The 26,377-nt window shown below is 42.9% G+C and overlaps 1 protein-coding gene across 2 annotated transcripts in view; it reads left to right on the forward strand.

Annotated features, from left to right (window-relative positions):
* Window positions 1-9,101: 9,101 nt before the first annotated feature.
* Window positions 9,102-26,377, forward strand: part of ZMYM2 (zinc finger MYM-type containing 2) — a 94,318-nt gene continuing 77,042 nt past the window's right edge. Inside the window, exons 1-2 of one of the 2 annotated variants that reach the window (XM_008067978.2) lie at window positions 9,102-9,148; window positions 23,872-24,728. In XM_008067978.2, the coding sequence (XP_008066169.1) occupies window positions 23,882-24,728 (847 nt within the window). In that variant the 5' untranslated portion in view covers window positions 9,102-9,148; window positions 23,872-23,881. Of the gene's footprint in view, window positions 9,149-23,871; window positions 24,729-26,377 lie in introns of those variants that run through there. The other variant, XM_008067979.2, reaches the window with a different exon arrangement.

The raw sequence follows: 26,377 nt of genomic DNA on the forward strand, positions 1-26,377 counted from the left end.
CCCGTGGACAGTTGCTAGTGTAAACCTGTGAACCTCTGTCGGAGGTGGGCCATAAGTGCTTAAGCCTTAAGTCCAGATGGGCCCAAAGGTGGTCGATCAGTGGTATGGATGCGCTGAGTGTGTACTCTTGAGTTTGGCAGCTTGCACTACACGCACATCGTTCAAGGCTCGTTCAAGGCTCGGCGCAGGATGTTTTCACCTAATCTTTCCTTTCGTCGTCGCCAGTATCCTGCAGTGTAATAACAGTAGCATGTATTGAGCCTTATTGTATGGCAGCTCAAATCTTAGTTTTTAAGAAAATGTTTATTTGGAAACTTTCAACTTTATGAGTAAGAAGAGTGTAGCAGACTTCCTCATATCCATCGCTGACATCCTAAAATTGTCAGTACATGTCCAAACTAACTTTTAACATGTTTAAGTAATTTAATCCTCACAAAAGCTCAGTGATGGAGATACTGTTTTTTATTCCTTACTTGCTGTGGAAGGAACTAGGCATAGGAACATACCCAGCTAGTAGTATTTGGTCAAGCCAGTCTTCGAACTTCAGCAGTGTGATTATAGAGCCTAAGTTCAGCAATTATGGTAAACTGTTAGGAAGTACATAAGACACTCATTTTTACAAACAAGACACTCATTTTTACAAACCTAGAAGCTGAGACAGTGAAGAGAATCAAAGTTAGAGTCTTCTTGGCCTGTGGTCTCTTCCTGCTTAGAGAGCAGTATGTAAACATACAAAATGCTTGCACCTGATTGAGCACCTTCACCCCCCCCCCTTTTTTTTAAATAAGAAAACTACAGTTATCGATTAGATTTTTATGCTGCCTTGTTTGAAAGCTAACAGGATCTGTTTGGATCAGAATTAACATTTTCTCTTTTCCCATGTGTCTGTACAATTTACAGCTTGTAATTGTCTCCTAAGTACCATTAACTTGAACGAATATAACTTCTCTAATGAGTTTAACACTCTTTTTAGGCATTGGATCATTCAGATATAATCAGTCAAGGGTCAGATCTTTCAAATAGATCGGTAATGCTTATCACCTCATATATTCACAAAAGAATGACCTTTCAAGGATTTATTTTTTGTTCTTAGTTGTGATGTTGATAGAGGAAGCTTGATAATATGTTTAGTAGTGTTTGGAGATGAGGAGCAGAGCATAAAGAATGTACAATCAGAGCTTTTCCGAAGTGTTAACATGTGTATGCCAGAGGAAGCAGTGATGCTTCTCAGTAATGCCATAACAAGGTAAATAATACCACAGCATGGCTCTTGCTTTGCTTCATGATTTAGCTCAGAATTAAACATTTCTTTCCTTAAAAAGACCAACTACGGTGTCATGTGCTGGACAGCAGGAGGAATATCACTTGGCAATTTTTTTTTTTTTTTTGAGTTGGAGTCTCACTCTGTTGCCCAGACTGGAGTGCAGTGGCCACTCCTGGCCACTGCAACCTCGACTTGCTGCTGGACTTTGGTGATCCTTCCGCCTCAGTCTTCCAAGTAGCTGGAACTGCAGGCACGCACTACCACGCCCTGCTAATTTTTGATTTATTGTAGAGATGAGCTCTCGCCAAGTTGCCCAGGCGGGTCTCAAACCCGCGGGCTCAGGCAATCCATTCACCTCAGCCTCCTGAAGGTGCAGGACTACAGGCTGAGCCACCGAGCCCGACTGAAGAAGCTCTCTTATTAGACAGTACTAACATTTATAGGTGCTTTTAAGATGTATTATCAAAGTTTTGGTGTTTTTTTTTTTTTTTGAGTCAGTCTCACCCTGTCACCGAGGCTGGAGTGCAGTGTGACATAATCATGGCCACCGCAGGCTCGACCTGCTTAGCGGCTCAGGCGATCCTTCCGCCTCAGCCTTCCAAGTAGCTGAAACCATGGGCATGTGCTGCCATGCCTGTACCTGGCTGGTTTTTTGATTTATTGTAGAGACGTGATCTCGCCATGTTGCTCAGGCTGGTCTCGAACCCCTGAGCTCAGGCACTCCTCTTGCGTCTGCCTTCCAAATACAAAGTATTTTGACAGCTAAAAACACAATTTGCATCTTTATGGCGTCTTTCTTGCATCCTTAATAATATACACCCCCCCACTTCCTTTTAAATAGTTGGTAAAGACAAGAGGTGGCTCCTTTTCTGTGTTCCACTTGTGCATGATCTCATCTGGTAAGGTAGTCCTGAGTCATGCAGATGAACACAGGTGCTGATGTGTCATTTCAGACTTTTGTGTGGATGTGGAGCTTATTATACTCTCTTTGTACAACAGTGTTCATATTTTAAAAGTTTTACCAGCCTGGGCAACATAGCGAGACCCTGTCTTTAGAGAAAAAAAAAAAAATGTAGCCGGGTGTGATGGTGCTCGCCTGTAGTCCAGCTACTTGGGGAAGGGCAGGAGTTGGAGGCTCCCTGAGCTGTGATGGCTCCACTGCACTCCAGCCTGGGCAACAGAGGGAGACACTGACTCTTAAAACATTTTTTTAAAATTGTATTTTACCCTTGTTTGAGGAACAAAAGTACACAAACTTTTTTAAAAATCCAGTTTGTTAATTTTCATATATTTGTGACAGAGTATAGAATGATTTTAGAATTGAACAGAACTTTGAAGTATTCAGAAAGTTCTCACGTGGAACTCAGGATGTAAGAGTTATAAAGTTGTCACTGAGAAAAATTGCTGGATAAATCCCTATGAATTTGAATATGGGCTCTGGGTAATACTTGTGGCTTATTTATTTATTTATTTTTGAGTCTATCACCTAGTCTGGAGTGCAGTGGCACACTCACGGCCACCACAGCCTAGACCCATTGGGCTCAAGTGATCTTTCCGCCTCAGCCTTCCAAGTAGCTGGAACTGCAGGCATGCGCCACCATACTCGACTTATTTTTTGATTTATTGTAGAAATGCGGTTTCATCAAGTTACCCAGACTGGTCTCGAACCTGTGGGCTCAGGCAGTCCTCCGACATCCGCCTCCCAAGGCTTTTTTAAAAAATTTTTATTTTTTGAGTTGGAATCGCACTCTGTCACCCAGGCTGGAGTGCAGAAGCATACTCATGGCCACCGTAGCCTCCACCTGCTGGGCTTAGGTGATCCTTCCGCCTCAGCCTTCCAAGCAGCTGGAACTACGGACTCACACCACAATGCCCAGCTAATTTTTGTGATTTATTGTAGAGATGAGGTCTCACCAAGTTGCCCAGGCTGGTCTCCAACCCCTGGGCTCAGAAAATTCTCAGTTCCCTTGCCTCAGCCTCCTCCCAAAGTGCTGGGATTACAGGCTGAGCCACTGTGCCTGGCCTGCAGCTTATTTTTATATTTTATTTTGGTTGTATACCAGCAAGAAAATCCTATTTTACATAATTGTGGTTGCAGGTTTTTATATTTCAACCTGCTTTTTAAACCAGTCACTTTGTAATCTTAGGTTTCTGTATAAATAAAAATGGGAAGGGATCTTCATGAGGCCAGCACCAAATGCCTGCTACAAGATGAATCTGTCATCTTAAAGTGTGTTAAAATTTGTAGCAACACATTTGAACATAACTGTTTTATTACATTTTTTAAAACATTATTTATTTTTTTAGATCAGGGTTTTTACAATACTCAAAACACTTCTGTGGAACTACAGAATAAATTTTTGAAAACCATTGAAGCTATTTTATAGTTTAAAAAGCAGCAGAGGCTAGCAAAATCACTTGATAACATGAATTTCAGAATTTATTCTTAGTTCTATTTTATTTTTAGTTTTCCTTTTTTTTTTTGAGTTGGAGTCTCACTCTGTCACCCAGACTGGAGTGCAATGGCCGCTCCCGGCCACCACAGCCTCGACCTGCTGAGCTCCAGCGATCCTTCCGCCTCAGCCTTCCAAGTAGCTGGAACTACAGACGCGGGCTACCACGCCCAGCTATTTTTGATTTATAGTGGAGATGAGGTCTCGCCAAGTTGCCCAGGCAGGTCTCGAACCCGGGCTCAGGCAGTCCACTCACCTCGGCCTCCCAAAGTGCTAGGATTATAGGCTGAGCCACCAATCCCGTCCTATTTTTAGTTTTTTAACAGTCCACTGAAAATTAGAAGTAATAAAATTTAAGAAAAACTAATGGTACTTAATTTGGAGGAATGAAACAAATTAAACTCAGACAGTCCTCTCACCTCTTCCCAAAGTACTGAGATTACAGGTGTGAGCCACCATGATTGCCTAGACCCTTCTCTTTAATGTCAATAGACTGTCAGGGATTAGACTTTTTCTCACTTTTCTAGAGAGTTCTAGGTTTTTTCCTCTTGTGTTCCTAATAAATTTGATTTTTTTCCTTTTGTTCTTATTAATTTATTAATTAACCAAAGGGTTTTAAGAGATTTTATCCTTAAATTATTAAATATTTTAAGTATGATTTTGGTTTTTTTTTTTTTGAGTTGGAGTCTCACTGTTGTTGCCCATACTGGATGCAGTGACACACTCACAACCACTGCAGCCTCGATCTGCTGGGCTCAGGCAATCCTTCCACCTCAGCCTTCCAAGTAGCTGGAACTACAGATGCATGCCACCACGCCCGTCTAGTTTTTTTGTGTGTGTGATTTATTGTAGAGATGAGGTCTCACCAAGTTGACCAGGCTGGTCTTGAACCCCCAGGCTCAGGCAATTTTCTCGCCTCGACCTCCCAAAGTGCTGGGATTACAGGCTGACCTGTTCCTGGACCTGAAACAGTTTTATAATTGTTTCTTTTTCTTTCTTTCTTTTTTTTTTTCCAAGTTGGAATCTCACTCTGTCAACCAGGCTGGAGGTTAGTAGCATGCTCCCAGCCACTGCAGCCTCGACCAACTGGGTTCAGGCACTCCTTCCGCTTCAGCCTTCCAAGTAGCTGGCACTACAGGCACATGCCACCATGCCTGGCTAATGTTTTGATTTATTGTAGAGATGAGGTCTCACCAAGTTGCCCAGGCTGGTCTCGAACCTGTGGGCTCAGGCAATCCTCTCACCTTAGCCTCCCAAAGTGCTGGGATTACAGGCGTGAGCCACCGCACCCGGCTTTATGATTGTTTCAAAGAAGCATGTCTTTTGCCTAGGAAGAGTAATGTTTCTTGGAATATTGAACTGGCCCAGACTGAGAATGTTCAGGGTAATAATCAGGGTACTTTAGACATCACTTATTCAACAAACTGGATATTGCAGCATTTGTTATATATCATGTGGTCATAAAAGATGTGTTTTGCCAATCATAGTCAGCAGTCTCTCGGTGCTCTGCTGGGAGGAGTGTTGTATCTGGGCTTCTGGTGCTATTATTCTAGGGTCCTAATTTGGAGTTTGTGAGTTGTTGGTTAGGCCCAAGGATGATCGGGTCAGTGAGTTGTGTTTCCATTTCTGTGGATCTAAGGGAAGGTTTGATTGGAAGTGAAAATGAAGGTTAAATGAAGTTTTATTGTTTCTTCTTGTTTTAGGCTTGTGCTTTTTTTCCAAGCTTGTCATATTTTATGTTGTTTTCATTATTTCTGGCACTGACATGGTGTCTGAATTTTTATAATCCAGGTTTCTACTTTTTTATTTTTATTATTTTTTGAGTTGGAGTCTCACTCAGTCGCCCAGACTGGAGTGCAGTGGCTGCTCCCGGCCACCGCAGCCTCGCCTGCTGGGCTCTGGTGATTCTTCCGCCTCAGCCTTCCGAGTAGCCAGAATTACAGGCGCGCGCTACCACGCCCAGCTGATTTTTTGATTTATTGTTGAAATGAGGTCTTGCTGCCCAGGCGGGTCTTGAACCTGCGGGCACAGGCAATCCACTCACCTCAGCCTCCCAAAGGCACGGGATTACAGACTGAGCCACCGAGCCCGGCGGTTTCTACTTTTTTAAAGTGACAGTTTGCCTTTGTTTTAATAGTTATATAAAATCATTATTATTATCAAATTTAACTAGTTGTAACTTTACAAGTTTTTCTTTTTCAGTCAGGGTCTTACTCTGTCACCCAGGCTAGAGTGCAGTGGCATGGTTATGGCTATCACAGCCTCGACCTCCTGGGCTCAGGCCATCCTGCCTCAGCCTTACAAGTAGCTGGAACTACAGGCGTGTGCTACCACACCCTGCTAATTTTTTTTTATTGTAGAGATGAGGTCTTGCTAAGTTGCCCAGGCTGTCTTGAACCTCTAGCACAGACATTCCTCTTGCCTCCGCCTCCTAAAGTGCTGGGATGACAGACGTGAGCTGCCGCACCCTACATCTTGTTTCTTATTCAAGTATTAACTCCTGCCTAGGAATCCATCCTGTCTTGTGTCTATACTTTCTAACATGCCCCATAGACATGAGGCTGCTGTGTGGGTTGGTCTGTCTTCCATGATACAAACTCCTGACTTCCCTTCTTCCATGTTCTCTCCATTTGTAGATCACATTTTCTATCCTTAATGGCTGTACCCGGCTGTTTTCATTGTCTTCCTCCTGGTCTAAGGTGTTCATCTGTGTTTCCCTTTTGCGTTTTTCAAAATGATCACACGGTGTGTGTACTAGCATCCTATGTTCCAAGTTCAATTATGCTGTGCTTTTAGGGAGCATATTTCCAAATTCTAGTATGCTTGTGAATTTTTTTTTTTTTTTTTTTGGGTTGGAGTCTCACTCTGTCGCCCAGACTGGAGTGCAGTGGCCGCTCCTGGCCACCACAGCCTCAACCTGCTGGGCTCCGGTGATCCTTCCGCCTCAGCCTTCCAAGTAGCCAGAATTACAGGCGCGTGCTACCACGCCCGGCTGATTTTTTTATTTATTGTAGAGATGAGGTCTCGCTGCCCAGGCGGGTCTCGAACCCGCGGGCTCAAGCAATCCACTCACTTCAGCCTCCCAAAGGTGTGGGATTTCAGGCTGAGCCACCGAGTCCGGCTGCTTGTGAATTTTATGAGATCTTGGGATGTGTGTGTAGCTTTGGAGGTATGTGGGGGCCTCACCTGGGAAAGGGACTAGCAAGGACTAAGAGAGAATTGGGAGAGTGACAACCTAAGTTTGCAGGTTTTCTGCCTTTGAAAAGCCGTTGTTCTCACTTGAGTGTTCCCTAGGGGATTTGTAGGTGTCACAAGCTGTAAGTCAGATAGATGCAGGTTTCAGTCTGTCCTGGCATGAAGGGACTCCTGGGGTGATGAGTGTTCTAAAACTAGATTGTGGTGGTGGTTGCACAGGTGTATACGTTTACTAAGATTTATCAAACTTTCATGTAAAATTTCAAGTAAATTTTACTGTATGTAAATCATGCCCCGGTAAAACTATTAAAAAACAGGTTTGCTCTGACATTGACTAGTTTATGATATCCAGGTTCCTCAACCTGTAAGCTGTAGTTCACCCATTTGAACAAATGACTTGTGTAATGCCTGCTTTTCTGAGACTGTTGAGATGAGGATGAAAGATAATACAGGGTATGCAACTGGTCAAGAGTAGGTGCTCAACTACTAGCAGGCACAACTCTCAAGCTGTCTATGTGGTCTAGACGTCATGGACTTGTGGCCACCACTGGTACATGAGCTCACTGTGTTCATCTGAGAGTGGCCTCAGTGAGGCACATCCTCATCTCCACTACCTTCCCTCTTCAGGCGTCTCATGTCATGCTCTGCTGGCTCTTTGTCAGTCCACAGGTGTGCCCAGTGCTTTCACCTCCAGAAACTGCATCTTTTTCAAGCTGCTGCTGTATATTGTTTCTCTACTACTTTCTGAAAGAAATCCGCTGTTAGATTTGCCCTCTTCACACTATGCCAGATCTGCTCTTTTGAGGTCACTGGGACCTGAACTTCAACTGCTTCTTTTTGGTGTTACTTCCGTAATACTTGGAGTTTTGACTTCTGGGACTTACTGTGGCCTCATACTTCCGACTGTTTCTTTCATTTGCCCTCGTCAGACTCTCAGACTTTAAGTGTCCTTATTTCCTAGGATACTATCCTTGACTTTCTTGTTTGCTTTGTGCTTTCACCTGGGCCCATTGTGTTGGAAAACAGGGCATTTATTTACGAGGCGCTTTCTCCTCCTTCTTGACTCCAATCTACAGCCAGATTAATTTTTCCTAAGGCCCAATCTGATCCCATCACTCATTTTGCAAAATCTTGAAGGATTTCCTCTGGCAGGGGAAGCAGAATAAAAACTAAGCCTGGACTTTAAAACCCTTGAAAAGAAGGAATCAGCTGGAAGTCTGTGTATGTTATGTGTGATTTTTAGGTAAATTCTCACTGTTTAGAGAGGTAGTCATGTAAGTGAATACATATCAATAATGAAGTGTAATAGGCAGTAAACAGAGATGAATAATTGTATGTATATTAAAAAAGGATGGTTTCTAAATAATATTTTATATATATTTTTTCGAATTTCTGGTCTTAAGTGCTCCTCCCTCCTCAGCCTCCCTAAGCACTGTGATTATAGGTATGACCCACCACGCTGAGCCACGAGTCTTATTTCTGTTTACTTGGGAGATAATATGGTATACTGGAAGGTATATGGACTTGATGTACAAACCTTGGGTTTGCCACCTAACAACTTTGTGTCATAGGACATTTACCTGATTATACAGAATGGGTTTACTCATCTACAAAATGGGATAATAATATACTGAGGCTCTATTATAAAATGTATTTCAAGGGGGTTGTGATGAGAGTGGTCTCAGGCGGGTCTTGTGTACCTGGTGGTGGTTTTTAATCATATTGATGTGTAGTGAAACTCAGAGACAAGTAGAACTTGGCGTGGAGGATGGTGTTGCCTAAGAGATAAGTGAGCTGAGATGGACTGATTGTCTGCCTTGCTTGATATTCACTGACGAGAGCTTTCAGTATTTACTAGATAATTTAGAAAATAAAAATTGCAAATGGTAAGAGTTTCTGTTTACTTTTTGAAATTTTTCTGTTAATTGAGAAAACAGATTTTCTTTGGTACACTGCATGCTCTGTGTGCCTTTGATTTTTAAAAGCAATCAGTGAACTATTTGAAGAACATAGCTCAAGGAAAAAATGCTGGCAAAATCGTCATGAGTTTTGAGTCTTATGAAACAGGGCAATAGATTTTTATTTAATAATAATCTGTATTGGAGAAATAGATTCTTAGTACCTGAAGTCTAGCTCTTTGAACCTGTGGTCCCATTTGCTTACTGGTGCAAGTGGTGGTGTTTCTTTAGGTTAGATGAGGTCTTAATCATGGAACATTCGAAGTCCCTTAAGTAAGGTAATCTTTTTAAAGCACTCTATTCCATGATGTTTAAACATTACAAAAAAATTGTCATCAAAAACAGTCATTACACCAGGTCATAGATTTGGAATGCCAAGTGGTCATAAGAATAAATGAATGTTTTGATGATTTGTTGTCTAACTGTGTAAAGTTTTCTCCGACTATGTTGGAGAAGGAAGTGTGAGTTTATTTAACTTGTTTGGAAGCAGAGGGATAGAGTATGAAAACCTTTGATTAGGGATTAAGATCAGGTCATGTTACTAACTTTAATTATGTAGATGAATAGAGAAATAATATGATCAAAGACATAGGACAGAGGTTTTGTTTTTTTTTTTTTTGAGTTGGAGTCTCACTCTGTCACCCAGACTGGAGTGCAGTGGCTGCTCCTGGCCACCGCAGCCTTGACCTGCTGGGCTCCGGCGATCCTTCCGCCTCAGCCTTCTGAGTAGCCGAATTACAGGCATGCGCTACCACGCCCGGCTGATTTTTTGATTTATTGTAGAGATGAGGTCTCGCTCCCCTGGCGGGTCTCAAACCCGTGGGCTCAGGCAATCCACTCACCTCAGCCTCCCAAAGGCGCGGGATTACAGGCTGAGCCACCGAGCCCGGCTCAGAGGTATTTTTTATTTTAACTTGTTTCACCTTTTGGGAAAGTAACTCTGGTTTTCTGTTTTATAACATGAAATTGAGGCTCAGGGGTGAAGTGATTATCCCATGGCACACAGGAAGGGAAAGGCAGAACCAGAATTCAGTTGGGGGGGGGGCAGAAAAACCCAACCAAAACCAAAAACAAGCCTCAAGCCCAGAAAGGTACTTAGTTAAAGACAAGCATTCATAAAGTCCTTACTGGCCAGGCTTTATGTTGCATTCAGGGGATGCTATGAAAGGCGGTGATAACCCAGGTCTTGCCCTCATGTAGCGTGCAGTTTAATACGGGGTTATGGAGTCCAACTCAGTGGGCATGGTTACAGATTGGTAAGTGCAACGAGGAGGTGTGTGTGATGATCTGAGAGATGACAAGGCAGACCTGACTTAGACCAGTGATGGATTAGTGAGCGTTTGACACAGAAGGATCTTTGAGACAGTGACTTTTAAGTGGAGACTAGAAAGAGAAGTGCAGAAAGGAGTTTTTAGTAGAGGAAGATTCTGAGACAAGGAGGACCTTGGAGTCTTCCATGAACCAGAAGGCTTAGGCTAGCTGAGGCCGAATGAGTAGGGTAGGGAAGAGTAGGGCTTCATGGATATAGGCATAGGTCAGACCAGGCTGGAATGCTTCAGGTCAGGGGGAGATTGGTGGCTTTTCTCCTAAGCACACCGGAAAGCCATGTAAGAAGTGAATGGGACCTGTAATCCCAGTGACTCAGGAGGCTGAGGAGGGAGGATCACTTGAGGACAGGAGTTTGACACCAGCCTGGGCAACATAGCAAGACCCCATCTCTAAAAAAAGTAACTGGGTGTGGTGGTGCATGCCTGCAGTCCTAGTTACTTGGGAAGCTGAGATGGGAGGATCACTTGAGCCTAGGAGGTTGAGGCTACGGTGAGCTATGATCACGCCACTATATTCCAGTCTGTGCAACAGAGTGAGACCCTGACTCTTATGGAAAAAAAAGGGAATGGTGTAGTCTGACTTAAGTTTTAGAAAGATCTTCAAGTATTCTGGGGGATCCAGTAGGTAATGTCAGTAATCCAGCAGAAAAACGACGGTGAGCTTCTAGGATTAGAGAGAACAGTAAAGATGGCTAAGAGTAGACGGCTTGGAGATTTATTTTGGAAATAGGGTGGGACTTGGAGATGGTGGGCTGTAAGTGAAGGAAGGACAAGAAATTAAGAATGACCTCCCGATTTCTGGGATGAGTAGCTAGACTCACAACTTCCTGAGATGGCAACAACTGGAAAGAGATGTAGGTACGGGCAGAAAGAGTAAGTTAAAAACATTAAGCATAAGGAGTAGGCAGTTTGGAGCTTTGAATTATCTTGATTGAGATAAGGAGTCTGGAGTATTAAGGTACTTAAAATACTGGGAGTGGGTGAAATATCCCCCCAAAAGTTCAAATTACTTGAAGGCACTTTGTCGTTAAAATTTTGGTCCTGTGGGAGAAATCATTCCTTACTCATAGAAAGTCTGTGCCCTAGAGAAATACCTGGATGAGTTAGTTGATTGATTCACTTATTTATTAGATCAAAAGGATTTTTGTTTAGATGTTGTCATAACCCTTGAATGGAGTTTTAGTAGTTGAGTACATGAATTAAGTGGTTCCTGTCAACTTCTAGAGCCAGAGTAGCTTTGTTTTAGGTGTCTGATAAAGATATGTGAAATAGATTTTGTGGCGACATTGCAAGCGGCATGAAGGTGTCATCTGTGTGTTATGTCCTCCGTCATTGGTTTCCTGGTCCCTTTCTCCACTTCTCCAGAGGCTAAGAGTAGTGTGTCTTATGCTGGACCCTTTTCTGTACATATATTAACATATGCCCATATGAACTATGTAGTAATTTTATGTGTGCATTTAAATGTATATGATACATGTCTTCCTGCAACTTTTTTTTCATTAGTGGTATGCCTTATGTGTCTTTTGGAGTTAGTCTAGAAAGATCTAATGTTTTAAATTGTCATGTATTTCATGGCATACATTTAGTGCAGTTTAGATATGATGGACATGTAGACTACTTTCAATTTTCTGTTAGTGTAGATAATGCTGCGAGGAGTATGCTTGCAGTTCCTTTGGGTTCCTACGTTTCTCCAGGGAAGATGCTGAGAAGAGAAGAGGGACTGCGGAGTCAGCGCACGTGCATCCTGCAGCCTTTAGTAGATACTGCCCCGTTGCCCTGCACTCCTCGCCGTGGCAGCTCAGTGTCAGCCGATTTCTCCACACTCCCATTCTGATTATTGTCAGAGAGGTAGCATTTTCTCGGTTTAATGAATTTTTGCTGAAGGATAGCTATTAATTCTTTGTTACAAATACATATTTTCCATAAAAGAACATACACGTTCTTTTGCTATGTAAATGTCTTTTTAATATAATAGGGGAAAACCCATTTTACTATGGTGAGAAATAGGAATAACTATAACAGGAAATATGGAAGACTTGTATGAAAGAAACTCTAAAATAAAACTATAGAACATATGAGACAACCTAAATGGGAAGATACATATATTAATCTTTAAATTCAGTGAAACCCTAATAAAGCACTAGTATATATAAATATATGCCAACTTTCAAAGGTGGGAGAGGAGACACCATGGGGAGGAAGACTTGTTTTCTCTGACTCATCCACATGATTCTTTTCCCTATTAGCAAACCGCTGTTGTCAATTTCTTGGACATTTATCCAGAGAGTGTGTGTGTGTGAGTGTTTTTATTCATTGTTGTGTACCTTGTTGTTTGCACTTAATTCATGTTTCTGATCAGTGTGTGAGCACATTTAGACTAATGGCACTGTTCTAAGGCTGCATAGTGTTACGTTGTATCTTTGTCATCATTAATTTTACCAGATGTCTGTTAAGAGACATTTAGGTTGTTTAAATCTTTTGAGATTTTACCATGAATATCCCTCAACATTTTAATCTTTTTTTTGGGGGGGGGTTGGAGTCTCATTCTGTTGCCCAGACTGGAGTGCAGTGGCCGCTCCCGGCCACCGCAGCCTCGCCTGCTGGGCTCTGGCGATCCTTCTGCCTCGGCCCTCCGAGTAGCCGGAATTATAGGCATGCGCTACCATGCCCGGCTGATTTTTTGATTTATTGTAGAGATGAGGTCTCATTGCCCAGGTGGGTCTCGAACCCGTGGGCTCAGGCAGGCCACTCACCTCAGCCTCCCAAAGGCACAGGATTACAGGCTGAGCCACCGAGCCTGGCTAACTTTTTGATATATTGTAAAGATGAGGTCTCGCCAAGTTGCCTGGGCTGGTCTCGAACCCCTGAGCCCAGGTAGTCCTCTTGCCTCTGCCTCCCAAAGTGCTGGGATTACAGGTGTGAGCCACCACACCTGACTTTTATTTTTTTCTAAAGGGTGAACCACCAAGCGCAGCCCATAGTGTCTCTTGATATAGATGCAGTTTATTCTGCTTTTGGAGTTCATTGAGCTTCTTGAATATGTTGTTTTATCTTCTTCATGTTTGGGATGTTTTTAGCCTTTATTCCTTCACATGGTTTGGTAACTCTGGAAATCTGATTCTCCCAGTCTTTATAGATTTGCTGATTCTTACTTGTTGAGAGATAGAGCTGTTCAAATGTGACTTTTTCTAAGCCTTTATTTTATTTTAGGTTTTTCTGCATAGTTTATATTTCTTGTTTGTGGTCACTGGAGTTTCTGTTCCATTGTTGCTGTGGTGAGATAGTGACTTGTCAAAGATTTCCTTAAATGTCTCGATTGGAGAAAAAAGGGGGCCATGTCTCATTAAATCTTGTAGATGTCATGGCTGCTGCTGCCCAGAGGGCTAGAACCAAGGAAATATCTGCTCCTGTCTAGCCTAAACAAGTGCCCAGTCTTAGATTTTGCCAGCCCTGTGTCCAGCCAGCTGTTACCTGGCTAAAGACAATCTGCTGTCCCCATAGCCGAGCCAGAGCTCAGCAGCCTCTACCTCAAGCACCCCTAGTGATTTTCAGTATCCAGTCAGCTTTCAGATATCCAGAGTTGGAGTTTCCCCTCCTTTGCTACTCATTGGTCACTTGGGTGGAGGTACCCACCCCCAGGACGTCTCCTGCGCCATCTGCCTGATGTCTGTCTTCATCTGGTTTTGTGTCAGATTTACCAGGACCCTGCAGCTCTAAAATTAAAAGTTTTCACTATTTTCTTCTTATAATTTATCCATTTTTCCATTTAAATTTTTATTTTTATTATTTTATTTTATTTTATTTTTGAATTGGAGTCTCACTCTGTCGTCCAGACTGGAGTGCAGTGGCCGCTTCCGGCCACCGCAGTCTCGACCTGCTGGGCTCCGGCGATCCTTCCAAGTAGCTGGAACTACAGGCGTGCGCTGCCACGTCCTGCTGATTTTTGATTTATTGTAGAGATGACGTCTTGCCAAGTTGCCCAGGCGGGTCTCGAACCCGCGGGCTCAGGCAATCCACTCACCTCAGCCTCCCAAGGCGCGGGATTACAGGCTGAGCCACCGAGCCTGGCTTTAAATTTTTATTTTTATATTAGAATTTATTTTGGTGTGAGATGGGTTCAAAGTACTATTTCTCAGTTGCTTCCCAGTTGCTTGACGCCACTTCACTGAAAAAGTCTATCCCCTATTGAAATCTTCGTTGTATATGAAACTTCTTGATATAGTGGGTCTGTTTTAGACCTTCTTGTCTGTTTTGTCTGCTTATTCTTGTTCTGTATCTCACTGTTATATAATATGCTAGTTTCTTTCTTTTTTTTTTTTTGAGACAGGTTTGCTCTGTTGCACAGGCTAGAGTACAGTGGTGCATTCATAGTTCACTGTAGCCTCGAACTCCTGGGCTCAGGTGATCTTCCGATTCCAGTCTCCCAAGCAACTGAGACTACAGGTGCGGTCACCGTTCCTGGCTAATATATATATATTTTTTTTCGAGTTGAAGTCTCACTCAGTCGCCCAGACTGGAGTGCAGTGACCACTCCCGACCACCGCAGCCTCGACCTGCTGGGCTCCGGTGATCTTTCCGCCTCAGCCTTCTGAGTAGCTGGAACTATAGGCGTACGCTACCACGCCCGGCTAATTTTTTTGACTTTTTGTAGAGATGAGGTCTCGCCAAGTTGCCCAGGCGGGTCTCAAACCCGGGGGCTCAGGCAATTCACTCACCTAGGCCTCCCAAAGCGCGGGATTACAGGCTGAGCCACCGAGCCTGGCCCCTGGCTAATATTTAAAAATTTTTTTGTAGAGATAGAGATGGGGTAAGCTGTGTTAGCCCAGGCTGGTCTTGATATCCTGGCCTCAAGTAACCCTCCTGCCTTGGCCTCCCAAAGTGCTATGATTGCAGGTATGAGCCACTGTGCCCAATAGCTCTTCTATTATTCATCTCTTTGTAGAATTTTCTTGTTCTTTATTTTCCTTATAAATTTTAGGACCAGTATATGGAATTAAAAGTTATGATGGCCAGGCACAGTAGCTCATACATATAATCCCAGCACTTTGGGAGACCAAGATGGGAGGATCACTTGAGTCCAGGAGTTTGAGAGCAGCCTTGGCAACATAGTGAGACTCCGTCTCTACTAACCCCCTGCCCCGCAAAAAAATAAAACCCAACTGGATATGGTGGCTTGTGCCTGTAGTCTCAACTCTTCAGGAGGCTGAGGTGGGAGGATCACTTGAGCCCAGGAGTTTGAAGTTGCAGTGAGCTATGATTGCACCACATCACTCCAGCCTGGACGACAGAGTAAGACCCTGGCTCAAAAAAAAAAAAAAAAAAAATTCTCTTGGTATTTTCACTGGGATCAAAGTAATGTACAGATTAATCTAGGAGAAATTGATCTATTTGTCACTGAATCTGTGTCCAGATCGTCCTATCTTTGGCCATTTGGAGCCTAGTCACATTGACTCTGGAGCTCTTTGAACTCCCCCGTAGTCTTTGGTAGCTTCTTTGCCATCTAGTTCTAAGCAGGCGTTCTTGGCTTATCTTGTACCTTTCCTGCCTCTGACCTGCAAGAAACCATTTCTCCAAGGAACCCTGGTTCCAACAGGTAGGCAGTGCCATTTTCACATATTGGAGTTTCTGCACTCATATTTTTAATATGGAGAAGTATCTTTTTCTTCATCTAAATATTTTTTCTGGCATCCTGTTCTTTTTTTTTTTTGAGTTGGAGTCTCACTCTGTCGCCCAGACTGGAGTGCAGTGGCTGCTCCCGGCCACAGCAGCCTTGACCTGCTGGGCTCCGGTGATCCTTCCGCCTCAGCCTTCCGAATAGCCGGAATTATAGGCATGCGCTACCACGTCCGGCTGATTTTTTTGATTTATTGTAGAGATGAAGTCTCGCTGCCCAGGCAGGTCTCAAACCCGCGGGCTCCGGCAATCCACCTCAGCCTCCCAAAGGTGCGGGATTACAGGCTGAGCCACCGAGCCTGGCCTTTTTTTTTTTAAGATTAGAAAATATAGTTTATTTAGAAAGTAAATTGGAGAGAGTGAGAGAAAGAGGGGATTCACTTCCTCTAGGGAGGGAGGGGGCCAAAGCTTAAGAAAACATGGTCTAGCCATAGCTCAAAAAGCACATTGCTGCATCATTGCTTAGTAAGGCAATGGCCTAGCAGCATGTTCTTATTTTGTGGATGTAATATCTTTTCTCATCACTCTCTCTATATTAATACTTTTCTAAAATATGCTTTTCTTCCATTCATTGTTGTCATTTCTACCAAGTTGAGTTTTTCATCCTATTTGTTTTCATCATGAAGATATCTTTCATATCTTTTCTTGGCTGTCAGATAATCCTTGGTTGTCTGTTCATGATAAGAATGGACACCTAGTCCGGGTGCAGTGGCTCACGCTTGTAATCCCAGCAATTCCGGAAGTTGAGGTGAGAGGATCACTTGAGTTCAGGACTTCATGGCTGCAGTGATTGCACCACTGCAACCTGGACAAGATTCTCTCCAAAAACAAAGTTGGAGGTCAGGGTACTTCATTGTGAATGATCTGGGTGGGTGTTTTTTGGGAAATTCCCATTGTTGATACCTTTTTTTTTTTTTGAGTCAGGGTCTCACTCTGTCACCTAGGTTTGAGTGCGGTGACACACTCAAGACTGCTGCAGCTTCGACCTTGTGGGCTCAGGCGATTCTTCCTCCTCAGCCTTCCAAGTAGCTGGAACTACAGGTGCATGCCACCACTCCTGGCTAATCTTTTGATTTACTATAGAAACAAGTTCTCACCATGTTGCCCAGGCTGGTCTCAAACCCCTTGGGCTCAGGTAATCCTCTCACCTCTGCCTCCCAAAGTGCTGGGATTACAGGTGTGAGCCACCCTGCCCAGCTGTTGATACCTTTTTAACAAAGTCATGTTTCCAGAAAGAGTTTTCCAATTTCCTGCATGGAGAGATGTGTGGCCTGGGTTTTTGAGTGGGGATCAGGTGTCAGCATCAGTATTGAGTGTACAGGGTTGTTGTATACCCTGAATTCAAAGGAAGTAAGGTGCTTGGCCTTGAGTGTGCCTGGCATCTGCCTGTCCAAAGTCAGTCTTGTCCTTTCCTCTAGACTTATTTGGAAGGGAAAGGAAGTATGGGTTTCCAAGTGCTTTTTTTTTTTTTTTTTTTTGAGTTGGAGTCTCATTCTGTTGCCCAGACTGGAGTGCAGTGGCACGCTCCCGACCACCACAGCCTCAGCCTGCTGGGCTCAGCGATCCTTCTGCTTCAGCCTTCCAAGTAGCTGGGACTGTAGGCGCGTGCTACCATGCCTGGCTAGTTTTTGATTTATTGTAGAAACAAGGCCTCACCAAGTTGCTCAGGCTGGTCTCGAATCTGCGGGCTCAGGCAATCTACTCGCCTCAGCCTCCCAAATTGCTGGAACTATAGGCTGAGCCACCAAGACTCCAAGTGCTTTTTAAGCAGATTTAATTCCAGCCTCTTGAATTGACTCTCTTAGGTACACCATCCCTTTGCAGAAGAGATGGTGTGGTGTTGCTGAATTCTGTTTTAAGCTGTTGCCTTGTTACTCTGAAAATTGTGTTGATAAGGCTTCTTCTACTGTATAACAGATGACTGTTAACTGCAAGTTAATTTCATTTGTAATTGGTTTATTTCAGAACTTTGTTTTGTGTGGGCTCAGGGCTTACCTTTCTCAAGCCATCTAAGTTAGTTGAAACTAATCCGTGCTTACCTGCTTACCCTCTTCCAGAATTTTAGTGCACTCAAATCCTCTACTATCTCCTGCTCCTTGTAGGTTTGTTCTTTTTTGTTTTTTATGTTTTTAATCTTGTAGGTTTAGTTAAGCTTTGGATGGGAGCAAAATTTTATGACCATCTGATCAACTAATTTCTTCATACTGATTTTTTTGCCCAATCCTTTTTTTGTGTGTGTGTTGGAGTCCCACTCTGTCACCCAGGCTAGAGTTCACTTTATTACATAAACTTGCTGTAGTAGTTTTTCAGGTAAATCTTTATGGTCTTTTTAGTAAAGAATCATAATTTGTATATAATGATATTTTTCTTTCAAATTATAATTTTTTTTGGGGGGGGGTCAGCCTCACTCTGTTGCCTAGACTGGAGTGTAAGTGGCCTCAGCACAGCCTCGATCTCCTGGGCTCAGGCAGTTCTTCTGCTTCAACCTCCTGAGTAGCTGGGACTATAGGCATGAGCCACTGTGCCTGGCCGCATTTATGATTTTTAATGATGGAGTGTAACAAGGAAGCTTAAAAATTAATGGGAAGCTTACTGAGATTCTGAGGTCCAGGCAGCAGATCCTAGTGGTGGTTTGGTTTTAGGCAAGGGCTCAGGAGCACATTAAGTGGTTTTCACATCCAGTTGTTTCTGAGTTCTGCGAAGAGCCCCAAGGATCATTTTCATACCATTTGCCATAGGGAATGTGGGAGCTCAGTTAAGTGACCTGGCCTGTGTTAAATGGCTGATTAGAATTGACTGGAGGAAAGCAAATGACCGAAGGGAGCAGATTTTAGTGGTCAACTTTTAATTGGGTTGTCTTTCTTTACGGGCTGTTTGTGTGGAAACAAATATTTACAGTCTAAGATTTGGAAATGACTTTTAAAGTCGAATAGCCAGTATGCTTGAGAAGTAGGTTGCTGAGAGCTAACTGTGGTCAGGAGAGTACTGCTGTCCTGTGCCCCACCATCTTCGAGGGAGAGTTGGCACCTATCTCTGCCAGAGAGTACTGTGACATGTGCTCTAACTTTCTGTCCCCAAAGTTTTCTTGTTGTAGGTGTGCTAAACATGGAAAGGATCCAGAGAACCTCTATGTGAGGAGTGACACAGTTCTAGACACCAGCGGTTCTGGAATGAGCTGTTTCCTGATCTCTGAAATCCTTCCACCAATCAGGATACCTCCTGCCTTGTGACAAGTGAATGTCAACTACAAGTTCATCTTGTCTTTTGAATCTTCTTTTAGACTGGCACTTTTGCTTGGTCTTTCTTCCTTTTGAAGTTCATGTGTTTTTTTTTTCAGTTTTATTTTATTTTTGGAGACGGGCTTGCTCTATTGCCCAGGCTGGAATGTAGTGGTGAGGTCATAGCTCACTGCATCTTCGAACTCCTAGGCTCCAAGTGATCCTTTAGTCTTAGCCTCCTGAGTAGCTGGGACTACAGGTGTGCACCACCATGCCTGGTTAAAGCTTGTGTTTGTTGAATATTGATTTGGTTATTGTCTTACTAAATTGTTACGGTTTTTTAAAAATAGGAGCTACATTGTTTATTTATATTACTGTTTAATACGTAATTTCATAGTGCTTAATAGCTATCAGTATTGAAATCCTGACCTCTACCACTTCCTGTAGTGTTGGGCAGCTTATTTTTTTGTTTTTTGAGACTAGTCTCACTCTATCACTTAGGCTGGCTGGAGTGTAGTGGCATGGTCACGGCTTACTGCAGCCTCAACCTCCTGGACTCAGACGATCTTTCTGCCTCAACCTCCCTAGTAACTGGAACTACAGGTGTGTGCTACCATGCTCAGCTAATTTTTTGATGTTTTGTAGAGATGTAGAGATGAGGTCTCACCAAGTTGCCCAGGCTAGTCTTGAACCCCTGGATTCAGGCAGTCCTCTCACCTCGGCCTCCCAAAGTGCTGGGATTGCAGGTGTGAGCCACCGTGCTCGGTCTAGGTATTTTTCAACTTAATAGGGATTATTTTGTTTTAGTTAAGTGAGATTATAGAATACAAAGGTTCTTTTATTTTAAAGTATTGTATAAGCAATGGAAAATATTTCTTTTTTGTTACTGTATTGAATGGGAAAAAGTACTCTGCTAACACTAGAACTTGGTTTAGCGAGGATGCTAAGTGGTCAGAGAATAACACAGTATATATAAAACCAAGGACTAGATTAATTAAATAATGATGTTACTCAAAAATAATTTTGATAGGTAAAGTGAACATACTTAGTTTTGCCTTCTCTTTCCACAAATATTTGGGACAATTGAGTGTCTACTCTGTGCCCATGCACAGTGTCAGGTCCTAGAGATTTGGTGAGAAGACAGTTACTTATTGGTCTGGGCACAGCGCTTCGTTAGAAGGCTAGTACACATATATTTGAAAAGTGCTTGTTCTACCTATCTCTGTTTGTAGCCAGAGTTTGATAATTCCTTCATCTCTGCTGAGAGTTTTGCCAGCTGTGTGTCATCTTCTGTTTCCAACTTCTTTTTCCTTCTTTGTTCAGTTCTGTGCTTAACTGTGAAAGTTCTGTATTGCAGAAGAATCTGAAGTGTGTCTGGGTGACCACCCGCCTTCCCCTCCTTTACGTCCTGCCCCTAGCCAGTTGCTTCTGTCACTAGAATATGACCCTGCCAGAGGTTTTTTCCCCATGAATTTACGTACACATTTATTTTTATTTTTATTTTTTTGAGTTGGAGTCTCACTCTGTTGCCCAGACTGGAGTGCAGTGGCTGCTCCTGGCCACCGCAGCCTCGACCTGCTGGGGTCTGGTGATCCTTCCGCCTCAGCCTTCCAAGTAGCTGGAACTACAGGTGCGTGCTACCACACCCAGCTAATTTTTGATTTTATTGTAGAGATGAGGTTTCACCAAGTTGCCCAGGCGGGTCTCGAACCCGCAAGCTCAGGCAATCCACTCGCCTCAGCCTCCCAAAGTGCTGGGATTACAGGCTGAGCCACCGAGCCCGGCTTTACGTACACATTTATATGCTTTTGGAAAAATATAGTATACATAGATGTTTGGGGTTTGTATAACACTGTAGTAGTAATATTCTTTGTGTTCTGTAGCTTTTTAAAGTTAACAGCGTATCTTATAGTTTTTTCATGTCGGTAAGGTCTATGTGTTAAAGTACCCTAACCTGTTCACTTTTTCTCATCTTTCCTCAACACCTTATTTTATAATGTCATCTCTCACTTGGGCCATTTCATGGCTACCTAGGTGGTTTCTTTGCTTCCGGTTTTGCCCTCTTACAGTCTGCTTCCCATGTAGCAGCCATTGTTCTTGTTTTTTTTTTTGAGTTGGATTCTCACTCCTTCGCCCAGACTGAAGTGCAGTGGCACGCTCCCAGCCACTGCAGCCTCTACCTGCTGGGCTCCGGCGATCCTTCCGTCTCAGCCTTCCAAGGAGCCGGAACTACAGGCGTGCTACCACACCTGGCTGATTTTTGATTTATTGTAGAGATGAGGTCTCGCCAAGTTGCCCAGGCGGGTCTTGAACCCGCAGACTCAGGCAATCTACTCACTCGGCCTCCTGAAGTGCTAGGATTACAGGCTGTGCCACCAAACCCGGCAGCAGCCAGTGTTCTTACTTAAAACCTGAAATTATGTCAGCTCTTCGCAAAACCACAACAGTGTTTCCTAAGGATCCCAACTCTTACCTTCTGAGTGTCTTCTTTCTGAGGGCAGAAATGTAGTTTTTTTTGTTTTTTTTTTCTTTTTTGAGTTGGAGTCTCACTCTGTCGCCCAGACTGGAGTGCAGTGGCCGCTCCCGGCCACTGCAGCCTCCACCTGCTGGGCTCCGGCGATCCTTCTGCCTCAGCCTTCCAAGTAGCTGGAATTACAGGCGCGTGCTACCACACCCGGCTCATTTTTTATTTATTGTAGAGATGCAGTCTCACCAAGTTGCCCAGGTGGGTCTCGAACCCGCAGGCTCAGGCAATCCACTCACCTCAGCCTCCCAAGGTGCAGGATTACAGGCTGAGCCACTGAGCCAGGCTCAGAAATGTAGTTTTGCTGAGTGGATTTTTTCCCTAGGTGCCTAAGTGTCTTGTGCATGCTCGGTGCTTTGTGAGCCTGTAGGATGTAATTCACAAAGCATGTGTGGGCCTTGATGAGTTGTCTTGTCCTGTGCCCGTTTATCTCATCTCACTCTCCACTTTCCCTGCTGCTTAGTCCTGCCACCTGTGCTTCACGCTGCTGCTTGCACCAGCTAGCCTCATCCCCTTCAGGCTTTGCAGGAGCTGTTTTCTTTGCCTGAAATATCCTTCCCCCATCTTCCCACAGCTGGACCTTTCTTGGCAGTTCATATTTCAGAGATGTATTCTCAAATAAGTGATGTCTTCTGGTCCAAAAGTTAAGAAAATGCTGTGAGATATCTAGTGAACAGTGTCTTCACCCATTGTCTGTCAGTCTCTTTATCCTTCTAGGGGCTCTTTAAGGCATTTAAAAACCAATCCTTAGGACACATTCAGCCACTGTCCCATTGCTGTTTCAGCTGACTGTCAGTATAAACCGAGACCAGTGTACACAAGCCACTTCATCTTCCCGTCTGTGCCATCTATAAGTTAACCTGTACTCACGTCATCTTTTCCCTCGGGCTGTTTCCTTCCCCACCATTTGGTCTATAAGGGCAACGTGATGTGTGTTCAGGATTAGAGCTATGACCTCCTGAGCCCATGATCTGATCTTCTCCATCTGCTCAAGAACCCGGTCCTGCAAGTTACTGTCTTAACTCTGCTGTTTTCTTTAGCTTCAGCACAGCCTGGCATATAGTAGGTGCTGAGAGAATATTCGCTGAATATAGCGGAATAATGAAGAACTTTAGACTCTTGAGTTTTAAAGGCCTGGGTATCCAGCCCAGCTGTGTGACTTGGGCTGCTTTACATTTCTAAAGCACACTTTCTTAATCTTTTAAAATGGGACAGAAATTATACCTAGATCAAAGGTTGTTTGGGATTTACCTAAGAAGTGGGTTCTTGCAGCTATCATAACAAATTATGACAAACTTGGTGGCTGAAAACGACAGAAATTTATTCTCTCACAGTTTAGAGACCAGAAGTCTGAAATTGGTTTCCCTGGCATCATGTCCGGGTGTCAGCAGAGCCAGGCTTCCTGCAGGGCTCTAAGGAAAGGCTCTCCCATCTCCACTCGGGAATGGCTGGCTCCTTGTGGCTGTATTGTGTCAGCCTTCTTCAGTTGGCCTCCATGGTCAGACTCCTCCGCCTTCTCTTCTGCCTCCCCCTTTTAAGGACACTGCGTTTAGGACCTGCCCAGATGTTTCCAAATCTCCTCTCTTAGCCTTAATCCTATCTGCAAAGACCCTGTCTCCGCATACAGTAACACTCATGAATTCAGGGATGGGGGAACTGGTACCACCGCAGCTGTTCTCTAGCCTTCTACGTGTGTGTGAAGGGTTTGTGCTTCCTGGATAGGGTCAAGAAAGATGAAAATGCTCAGATTTTATCATACAGAGACATGGGGAAGAATATGAGAATAAGAGATTAAGAGAAGATGAGGTAAGGGAAATTAGGGACTAGACCATATCATTTTATTGAATACAGTGAATACATGGGATACATGTATATTAAAGGGATTGTTTTTATTGTCAGATTTTCATTATTTTCCTGTTCCAATGTGTGGGTGGATTTATTTGTATTTTTAGTCTTAAAGTTTGTGGAGTAAATAGTGTGCTCTGGAAAGGAATATGTTGGTAATATGTTATATATGATTCCTGAAAATTAGATTATTGACTTTCTTGTTATCTGTAGTAGTTAACATGTAAATGAAGGAAATGTGAGTGAATGAGAAGCTTACAGATTGGTTACCCATATTTTCCGAATGTTAGATAGGAGTCATTCTAATTTAGAATTAAAAAGACCATAAAATACCTTTGAAAAAATGGCATCACCTAGGGTAACATAGAAAGTTGTATGCTGACACTTTTTTCTTTTTTCCATCTCCCTGACAGGTCCTTTGGCATGGACACAAGTTCAGTGGGAGGATTAGAACTGACTGATCAGACTCCTGCTTTGTTAGGGAGCTCGGCCATGGCGACTAGCCTCACGAATGTAGGAAATTCCTTTAGTGGTCCGACTAATCCTCTAGTGTCTAGATCTAATAAATTTCAGAACTCATCAGTGGAAGATGATGATGATGTTGTTTTTATCGAACCTGTACAAGCCCCCCCGCCCTCTGCACCAGTAGTAGCTGATCAAAGAACCATAGCACTGACATCATCAAAGAATGAAGAACTCCAAGGAAATGATCCTAAAACTCTTCCTTCTTCAAAAGAGTTGGCATCTCAGAAGGGAAGTGTCAGTGAGACAATTGTCATTGATGATGAAGAGGACATGGAAACAAATCAAGGGCAAGAGAAAAATTCCTCCAGTTTTATTGAACGGAGACCTCCTGAGACTAAAAACAGAACCAATGATGTGGATTTCTCCACTTCCAGTTTTTCAAGAAGTAAGGTAAATGCAGGAATGGGTAATAGTGGTATCACCACAGAACCAGACTCTGAAATTCAGATTGCTAATGTTACAACCTTAGAAACAGTTGTAAGCTCTGTGAATGATGGCCAATTAGAAAATACTGACGGGCGCGATATGAACTTAATGATTACACATGTAACATCCCTGCAGAATACCAACTTGGGAGATGTCTCTAACGGACTGCAGTCAAGTAATTTTGGTGTTAATATACAAACATACACCCCGTCTTTAACTTCACAGACCAAGACTGCAGTAGGACCTTTTAACCCTGGTAGGATGAGTGTGGCAGGAGACGTATTTCAGAACGGAGAGTCTGCAACTCATCATAATCCTGGTAAGCAGCAAGTGTTACTCTATCTCATGTAAATAGTTTAATCTTTTGGCTGATTCTTTTCCATTGTAGTAATTGGTGTACCCTTGATTTAATGTATGTGAAAATGTATTAATTCCGTTGGCTTTTTATCTTAAATTTGGAATTTTAACTGGTAAGAATTATAAAACCTCCAGGCGCGGTGGCTCATGCTTATAATCACAGCACTTTGGGAGGCCGAGGTGAGAGGATTGCCTGAACCCAGGGGTTCAAAACCAACCTGGACAACTTGGTGAGACCTCACCTCTACAATAAATCAGGAAAAATGAGCTGAGCGTGGTCATGCGCACCTGTAATTCTAGCTACTTGGAAGGGCGAGGTGGAAGGATTGAGCAGTGTGCCATTGCACTTCAGTTTGGGTGACAGAGTGAGACTCCAACTCAATTATAAAACCTGTATGGTGTTTACTCTGTGGATTATTAGAAAATTGACCACAAAGTGATTTATATCGGAAGGATTTAAGAAAGTAGTACTTTTTACATTCATCACCAAAGTCTGATAATTTGGGATCTTTTTGTCATGTATTATTTACTCACTTTTGCTAATAGATTTTTACTAGTATTTTAATATGTAAATTAGAGAACAAAAATATTAGTAACACACTTAAAGAACAATGAGTAGTGTATAATAGTTACCTTTAGGTTTGTTTCTATTTCCCTGGGTTTTTTTTTCATTTTTTATTTAAGAGCTGGCTAAGGTTTTTAAAAATTTTTCTATCTTACTTTTGAAGAAAGCCAAACATATCCACCTATGTTTCTTGTCTTCTTTTAAAATACTTTAAAGATAGGTTGGATATGCAGAAGCTATACATATTTCATGTACATAGCTTGATGAGTCCACGTGTTTATTTTTGACTGGCTATCTGATTTTAGCTTTTAGGTAGCATTTTGTTAAGTTTTTTATTTTTGAAGGTTGGTTGTTTTCTTGGATGAACTTTTTTTTCTAGGATAGCCTTACTCTGTGCAAACATTAAAATATGGAAGCCATGACGCTGACTCTCATGGTATGTCTGTGGTTGTCTTTCTGTTCACCTCTCTCCCCAGTCCTCGGGATGTGTGTCTCCTCTGTCCCTTTTTCTCTACTTTATTATTTCACCATGTTAGGCTCTTTATTGACTTTTTCAGCCTAGGAATTGTGGAATTGAATAATGTGGAATAACTAAAATCTAGGCAGTATAGAGTGCTTTATGGGCTGCTAGCTGTTTTTCTTATTTATCTGGAGTAGTGTCTGATTATTGAAGAATGTTCAGAAAAACCTATAGTTAAAAATGAGAGCCAGGTGCAATGATGTGAACCTGTCAAAGTGGGAGAATCCCTTGAGCCCAGGAGTTGGAGGCTGTAGTGTGCTGTGATCATGCCTGTGAATAGTCACTATACTCTAGCTTGGGCAGCATAACAAGATCCCATCTCTGGGAAAAAATCTTCTGTGGTCCTGCAAACTAATGATGATGACGGTCAATGCTTTGGGTGGTTGTCTTTCAATTTTGGGAGGAAGAGTTTTTTTTTTTTAACCTAGTTGAAATGCAGCTCTGTGTAGTTTTGCTCCCTGTTCTTTCCTAATTTTTTATGATACTGTATTTTCTCTTAACTATCATGTATGCAAGTTTTTTTTTT

The sequence above is a fragment of the Carlito syrichta genome, unplaced genomic scaffold, assembly GCF_000164805.1.
Source record: "Carlito syrichta isolate Samal-C Ts95f unplaced genomic scaffold, Tarsius_syrichta-2.0.1 Scaffold309850, whole genome shotgun sequence".
NCBI classification, from domain to species: Eukaryota; Metazoa; Chordata; class Mammalia; order Primates; family Tarsiidae; genus Carlito; species Carlito syrichta.